This window comes from Arachis ipaensis, chromosome B08 (genome assembly GCF_000816755.2).
Source record: "Arachis ipaensis cultivar K30076 chromosome B08, Araip1.1, whole genome shotgun sequence".
Classification (NCBI taxonomy): domain Eukaryota; kingdom Viridiplantae; phylum Streptophyta; class Magnoliopsida; order Fabales; family Fabaceae; genus Arachis; species Arachis ipaensis.
This window is the reverse complement of record NC_029792.2, coordinates 76,656,490-76,664,994: the sequence shown is the minus strand read 5'-3', so window position 1 is coordinate 76,664,994 and position 8,505 is coordinate 76,656,490. Positions and strand designations below refer to the sequence as shown.

Below are 8,505 nucleotides of genomic sequence, written 5' to 3'. Positions count from 1 at the left end.
TTTATTGATATTAAAATATAAAATAATTTTTTAATTATTTTTAATATCTTTTTTAATTATTAAAAATATTAAAAATACTTTTTGTTTTAATAAATAATAATAAATATTATTTCTAAACTCATTTCAAGAATACATATAACACAATTACTATCAGAATGTCACGCTTCCGGCTACACTACCACTACAAGAAACACCTTTAATATCAACGGCCAAATCGCCGGCTAGGCCGTCGATAATATTAAAAATCGACGGCAAAATCACGATGGACAAGGTCGCTATTAAGCATGTCGATTTTTCAAAATTCTAATAAAATCGACGGCTTACCAGGCCATCGATAATAATTCATTAAAATCGACGATCTTCCCGTCTATAATATGAGTGTGAGAATTTCACCTTAATAAAATCGACAGTTTTGTCGTCGATATTATTATACAAAATCGACACTATTTCCGTTGATATTTGATTCAATAAAATCGACAAAAAATCCATCGATATTATTATATAAAATCAACACCGTTTCCGTCGATATTTGATTCAATAAAATCGACAAAAAAACCGTCGATTTAATTATTAAAATACCAACAAGTTCGTTGTCTATATTTTGTTTCCTTTTGTCTATTTAAAAAGCAACAACTTTACCGTCGATTTTAATAGTCACATTTTTTTAATTATTTTTTCTATTTGAAAAATAGTAGACAACTAATGCAAATAAAATTTATACAAAATATTAGATAACAAGACAAATAAACTTTTAAATATAATTTATACTAAATATTAGATAATGAATTTACACATAAATGGATTGATGGACTACTAATATAAGCTTATTACACTTCAACATTCTGTGCCTCACAGTAGCTTTCAAAGGAGATACAGACTCTTAATCAAAACAGCTTACTGAAGGTGTCTTGTTGACACTGCTTCCGTGTATCCAGTCACTTGAACTGTGCAAGAAATGATCAGCAAACTTTGTAAGAGACTAAAGAAGAAATGATCAGTAAACTTTTCAATGCAAAATAGTAATGAACAAATTCTGTCTAAAATATAACTATTTAAATCTCAATGGCCAACTAAGCGATCATGGATGAAATTAAGTAGATACAAAATTCTTACAAGAATCCAAAAATGCAAAATGATGAAATTAAGTAGATACAAAATTCTTACAAGAATACAAAAATGCAAAATGTAGAGGTCGAATAGCTAACTGGAACACAAGAATTAACATGGAAGCAAAATATAATACAAACAAATATTAGTAAAATTTAAGTAGTATATATGGCTGACAAGAAATCTTTAAGTGCTCAGATAAGACCACCAAAGAAAAGAAGACTACAAAAAGATAGTTACTCCCCCAAGAAGGTCATCAGCAAGAAATGAGAATCCCACTAAACTCATACTCAATGAATTTCTGTATATCTGAAAAATGGTTTACAAACCTTAACCGGCAATTTTGGGGGTTTATTTAGCACCATGATAGCTGAGTCCTTCGAATAATACATTGAACATAACATGCAATCAATAAATATATTGCCATGCATTTGAAGAATAAGAATAGTAACAAGAAACTATAAAATAAAATAATTTTGACATTGGATGCAAGACATGCCTTATAAATGACAAGCCTTTGCAGATACTTAATTTCATCAGCATTGGGATATAGTGTTCCACTTGGTATAACATCATATCTTTTGGAAATTCTAGCCTCGGCAATTGGCACAGGGATATGAATTCTTGCCCCTTGCTTTATTACTTCATTAGGTCTAATCTGTAGTGAAGCTGTATTGTTGTAGTATTATTAAACCCAAAAGCAAAGCATATTATCATAAGCATTTGACTGAGAAAAAAAAAACATACATATATGAAACTATCAAAAGCAAAGTTCGTCATACAAAATGAAAAAGTATACAGTAAAAATTAATACCTTTCGCAAGGGTCTCCTGGGCTCTTCATTTTGAGATAAATTATTGTCAGAAATTGGGTCCTCCATTTGGACCTAGTATAGGAGAAGTACAAATAAAGCCTGTGAGCACACCTTTCAATTTCCATATCTATTTCCGACCATTAAAAGAATTAAGAACAAAAACAAAGTGGAGTTAACTACTTAGATTAAACAACACTATTGTGCTTTACCATAAAACATATCAAGAGATAAGTCACTTCAAATTAAATCTAAGCTTTCCTAAAAGTTTCTTCCACAGTTTTTATTAAAGATTATATAAATGTTAATTATCAAAGAAAGCATAGATCCAACTACCTTGTTACAACTTGTAAGCAAATAGAAGAACTTTGTAAGCATTTATTCACATTCTTGTAGCACAGCATGCCAACAAAATATTTATAAAAGTGAACAAATCAATAATCTTTTTGGGGTTAAAAGATATTCAAAAGCATCATATAACTATCCACCATTCAAATATAAATGAGAGTAGTTTTTCATATTTAGAATAAAAGAAGAATATTACTAAGACAAAGGCAAGAATGAACAAGAAGATAGAAAAATTAAACAAAGATTTAAAAAAAACTATCAGTGAAGCATAGCTTTTCAATCTCTCACCATGTCTAACAGGGAAAATCCAATAAAAAGATTATAAGCATTACACCAAATCGATGTTTAAAGACAAGTAAATTAAATCTAGGAAAAATTCTAGAAATTCATTGTCCAAAATAAAATAGACAGTGTTGCATAAAAAACAAAATGGAACAACAAGGAATGGAAATGAAAGTGTAACAGAGCAATGGATTCTTACAAGACCCTCCTTGAAATGAGACTCGATGACAGAACCCAATATGCCCTTGAAGTAATACTTGATCCAATTAACAGCAGTGACATAACCATCATGTTGCTGCCTGCCTGCCCATCTTCACAACTTTCATTAGAGCCTAAATAGCTAGAGTCTTAGCTATTTACCACTAAATTGAAACATATCATCATATAGATTTCATTCTTTAAGAAGTAATTTTTCCTATATTTTTAAGTACAGGTGTTGCGTATAAAAGGTGAAAAAGTAAATGCACATAAAGCCGCCATCACCACCACAAAATCTTCAATCTTAGTATATTTATCTCTAGTGTAAACAAAAAAGTTCAAGTTAAAAATTATATAAAAACTATCATCTAACAACTAGGAACCTTCACCAGTTTTTGGCGCTGATTTAATGCTTGCAGCTTGTGCCTTTCAAACTCGTTTTTCCTTCCCTCCTTCCTTAACTGTTTCACAAAACATATAACCAGTAAAGGACATAGAGAATAATGCAGTGCAGGTAGGTAAATCATGTTGGGAAGTGTTAGATTGATCATGATCAGCTATCATACTAGCACAAGACACAAGTCTAGCTAAACATGGCCATCTCTGTATACTAATTCTACCTATTGAATATGAGTTGTTTGAAAACTTCGAAGAAGCAAATAGTTTGTACCCTAAATTAAGTATTAACTCGTGCTTACTCACGCTTTCCTTTTTTTTTTGAAGAAAAAAATAATAAACTTTTATCACCTTAAGTTAGTTGAAAGTATTGTGAACAAATTAAACAAAATCATGAAAAAATGAGGAAGCTTGACATACTTGCAGAAGTTCTTTCTCTCTAGAAGCTTTCTATTGCCGAAACTGTTCTGATTCTTGTTTCTAGATTCCACATCAACAACGACAAAATAAATAACAAGCTGGTAAATCCAGAGCATAAATTCACCAAAGCAAATGTCAAATAAAATAGGAATCCTACCATATCACAGTGACCAGCAAAAAAAGATGAAAACTCAATAGGTAAATTGAATCTCCAAATCAAGAAGAATTGATTATGCTAACTAGGTTTCAATAATATTGATGCGATTGTTATTAACAAACGCAAATTCAGAATTTCATGATGAAAATAGTAGATACAAAAATTGAAAAAATAAATATAATAATCAGAGAGAGACAGAAAGGAACTTACAAGAAGCTGCGACGGCGACAGGCCCATAGCGACGGCGACCGGCAAAGATGTTGCAACGACGAATCTGTGGAAGAACTTACATGCAGATTCACAAATCACAATGTGATAGAGATAGAGAGAGAGCGATAGAGAGAGAGAGAGAGAGGAACTTACATGAAGAGGATGGCGCGGCGGCAGGCTCGGCGGGGGAGAAGAAGAAGCTCTGCTCTCCGGCAGCTCTCTGCCTCTCTCCGTGACCGTGACTCCATCTTTGGCGTCTAATCTCGGGTTGGAGAAGAAGAAGCAACCTCACTGAGATTTGGGGTTAATTAGTGTATGTATGTTCTGAATCTTTGAAGGTTTGGGATTAATTTTGGAGAAATTGAGTGATACGTTGGATGCAGGAAATAAATGCGGGTATGATTTTTGATTGATAAAAATAGACGGTAGTTTTGTCGATTTTAATAAAAATAAAAATCAACATTCTAGCCGTCTATTTTATATAATAAATTTATACCTTCCACTTAATTTTAGAAAGAAATCTCAATCGTCTAAATTTATCGACGGAAAAAGATGCTGATATTATAATTATTAAAATAGACAATCAGTCCGTTGATTTTAAAGAAAAAAAATTTCACCCACCATTTCGTCGATAATGTGACGATAAAAATTCGACAACAAGCCGTCGAAAATTATCGACGGAAAATCTAACCATCGATTTTTTGTGTCGATAATTAGACTATTTCTTGTAGTGTACTCTAATAGCAAGAAATATTACGACAACTTCCATATATTTAATATTAAAATATGAACATTTAACTCGAAAACCGTATCGCTACTTTCTTTGAAAAACCAAAGGTTCTTTTTCATTTTCAAACATGCATATATAACCAAATTCAATCACAATCTTCATATACATATATAAATATATATAAACATACTAGACTTCTCATTCAAGTAACTTACAAACAAAGGCGAGAGGTAAACTATGACTAATATATCCAAACAAAAACACAATAGCTAAGAACTCAACAAAAACTTCATAAGCTTTCTCGTCCGTCCTGAAAAGAGAAGTCTATCGGGGGGTGAGAACATCGTCCTTGCAGGTTCTCAGTAGAGGATTTCAGAATTGTCATAAGAGGATACGAATGAAAAGAATAATGAATCTCAAAAGCAATGATCATCGTTCGTCTTATGAATTTTTTTGAAAACTAATGGTTAATTATCTAAAAATCCATATTTCTATTTTAAATTTTATAAAGGCCATTCAAACATAATATCAAAAGGGTTTCATTACAGACCAAAGGACCATACTAACCAAATCACCACCGATTCATCCAATCACGGCCTCCGACCCAAACATAACCAAATCACATCCTCCGGCCCAACACAAAATCAAATCATGGCCTCCTACCCAAAGCATAACCAAATCACCAACTAAACCACCACGCTCCGGACCAACCAGTCACAATCACAAGTAATAAAGTTCAAACACAATCAAGAGCAATTACAGCAAGTATGACAATTAGCAGTTAAACAGAGATACTCACATAGGCAAACCAAATACAATATGCACACACAAACAATGTCACGTAAATACAAATGATGCATGCCTGCTCTATGGCCAATGAGCTCATCTGTCGGATATACAGCCAAACCCAATATGTACAGTAGCGAACCCTGGACAGTCCATTGGTGCGCGCAACCCCAAGGGAAATTCACTTTCCTTGGAGGAATTATCCGAAAAGGTTTAAGTGTCTGGCCACATCTTGCGATGGAACGTCAACAAATACCAACCCGGAGCAAGCGAGACAAAACTACAATCCTTGCGTCTAACCAAGAAACTCAAATACCATCTAGGAGCAAGCGAGACAAAACCACAATCCTTGCATCTACCCCGAAAGCTCAAATATCAATCAATCTCTTTTCAATCAAACATAATCAAATCGAATTAACAATACAAAACTGAACTGAAGGGAATCTTCGACCTTCTATCCAACTCTCCGGTGTGACAAGCGAGGGAATCCTCAACCTCAAGGTTGTCCACCATAACAAGAGAGAAAATTCTCAACCTCATCTATGATTCGAATCAATTCAATAAGACTCATTTTTATTCCAAATCCAAAAGTCTCAAATCGACTTCAATAATCAATTCTTCTTTCAAAACTTAATTCTCACTTAATTGAAAATTTCCAAACTAAGTCAAACCATTTCAAACTCAAACCTCTTTCAAAAGACAAAAGAAAATTATTTATTAGTTAAATCACTCAACAAGGTTTTTAGACTTTAGGAGAGCGACAACCAATCTCATCTTTTTAAACTAACTTACAAAACTTTCTCAAGAATCAAAATCTCAATTTAAAGTATCCTCACGGACTCCAATCGTCGTCTCAAAATTAAATAAGTTAAATCATAAACCAACTTCAAAACCATTTCAAGTTTTAAAACTTTTTCAACAAGGTTCAAGCCATACCAATTAGAAATTGAAACTCCTAATTAAAAATCCCAAAAGTATTTATCCTCAAATCCATTACTTTAATAGCTCGAAAATCTTTAAAAGTACTCAACACATATCCCTTTTGATTAAAATTAATCAAACCAAACTCATTTTCTTTTAAATTCATTAAAATTCTTAAATCATAACTCTTTTTTTAGTTAAATCAAAATCAAATAAAATAATTCTTCAATCAAATTAACCAAAAATAAAACTTCCGAATTCTCATAAAAATTTCGGTAACACCTCCCCTAAAATTCGGACTTTGCTACCCTTCTCAGTTCCCAACCAAACCATTTCTCAAACTCTTTTCACATCATTTCTAAAATCAGACCAATCCTAATATCTCAAATTATTCTATCATAATCCAGAAATCAATTTCAAGAAACCAGTCCAACAACGACTAATTCAACAAACTAAATCAACAAATAAGAATAACCAGCCTTCTCAATAATTCAATAAATCAATCAGATAAATATTCACATCCATCCAAAACAATTCAGTTCAATCCATAAGACTCACGTAACCATAAAAATATATTTTTCATATTAATATCGACTTGTAACAATTCTTGAATGTAAAATTAGTTTAAAAAAAGGCCCTAACTCGATTAGTCAAAATCCAGAAATTAAACGCGACAATTCCCTTTTATTCTTAATTCGCAACAGCAACCTCGTTGATTTCCAAGCAATATAAACAGCAAGATCACAGAAACAATGACTTATCATGAGAAACAACCAGAATGACACAGCAGCAGCTTTGACTGCCTCCTCCAACAACAGTGACAACAGAACAACAGCGGCTCCGGTGATGGTGGAAAACCTCAGCGGCAACTGTAGCAACAATGCAGTGACAACAGTATCCCCAGAAATTGAAAGAACGAAAACTAGAATCAAGAACACTCTTACTGACAATGGATCCTGATGATGACAACGCCGTTTTTCAGCAGCCAGGGGCTCAGCGATGCAACCCGTAGTGACGACGACGGCTGGGCAGTGACGAAGCTCCCGCGAAGCTCCCAATTCTCTCTCCCGTTGGGCTCCTGGTTCATCTCTCTCTCTCCTTGGGCCTCCACCACTACGATGGCGGCGACTTTGAAGCTTCGGTGGCAGCAGGAACGGCTTCCAGGGGCGGCGGTGGTGACAGGAAACTCGATGGCGCAGGGTGACAAGAGTTCGACGACGGCGACGCGGACCTCACGACGATGACGATGACAGAACAGGACGCGATGGCGACGACCAGGCAGTGGCGACGACCTCCCCCTCTTCTTCTCCTCTGCTTCTCTCTGAACAGCGTCGACGGCGGCTCAGCAGTGGCACCAGGACGCGACGACGGAAGTTTCTCCTTCCTCGCATTCAGTTTCTCTCTCTCTCCTTGAACTCTGTGCTCCTCTCCTTCTTCCCCCTCTCCTTCATTCTTCTTCTCCTCCCTCGGGTTTCTTTCCCTCTCCGATTTTGCCGTGTATGTGAGTTTAGTGTGCTGAGGGTGAAAGGGGGTAGGGAGTGGCGGCTGCTGATGGTGAGGGGGTGCTAGGCTTAGTGTTTTGTTTGTAAATTTGGGTTTTATTTATAATATATGTTAAGAATAAGGTTGGACATACTGATATGCAAGGTAATATTTGTTTTCAGAGATAGGATACAAAGATATGGACACCGAACACATTGTTTTCGAGATAGTTTTTCATGTTTTTGTGTCCACTTTTTTACCAAGAATAATGATGGACACGAGATTTAGAAGGGTGGACACGGACTTTTTATAAATTTTGTTTTCCTTTTTATCCATAGATATTTTTTATTATTCCACTATTATCCTTTCTTATTTTTCCTATAATTAGTCTTGAAACTTTTGAAAGATAAATATTATTAAAGGTAAAATTGATCTTTTAAAATACTAAAAAATAATTTATAAGTTGTAATTAATTTTATATAATTTAAAAAAATCAGTTTTTAGATAAAAAAATTAGTTTTCTAAATAAAAAAAAAATTTATGTGCAAAAAATATTTTTTTTCATGTAAAAACAGATTCTTTTTTAAAATTAATTTTTATTTAAAATTAATTTGGCTTATTAACCTAAACAAAATTTTTTATTAATCAAACTTAGAT

The 8,505-nt window shown here is 33.7% G+C and overlaps 1 protein-coding gene across 16 annotated transcripts; it reads right to left on the bottom strand.

The window, feature by feature from the left end:
* On the bottom strand, positions 728–7,956 carry LOC107613441. 16 transcript variants are annotated; one of them, XM_021109533.1, is made up of 8 exons: positions 7,315–7,956; positions 4,083–7,235; positions 3,930–3,993; positions 3,130–3,207; positions 2,748–2,851; positions 1,922–1,993; positions 1,607–1,776; positions 728–944 (listed from the first exon to the last, which is right to left on the bottom strand). In XM_021109533.1, the coding sequence occupies exons 2-7, from the start codon at positions 4,175–4,177 to the stop codon at positions 1,761–1,763; spliced, it is 429 nt and encodes a 142-aa protein (XP_020965192.1). In that variant the 5' UTR covers positions 4,178–7,235; positions 7,315–7,956; the 3' UTR covers positions 728–944; positions 1,607–1,760. The 16 variants fall into 16 exon arrangements, 5 of the variants coding, with proteins under 5 accessions (XP_020965192.1, XP_020965190.1, XP_020965191.1 ...); XR_002352630.1 differs by lacking the exon at positions 728–944 and adding an exon at positions 3,563–3,622 and having other exon boundaries at positions 1,630–1,776; positions 2,748–2,880; XR_002352632.1 differs by lacking the exon at positions 728–944 and adding an exon at positions 3,563–3,622 and having other exon boundaries at positions 1,630–1,776; positions 2,748–2,859.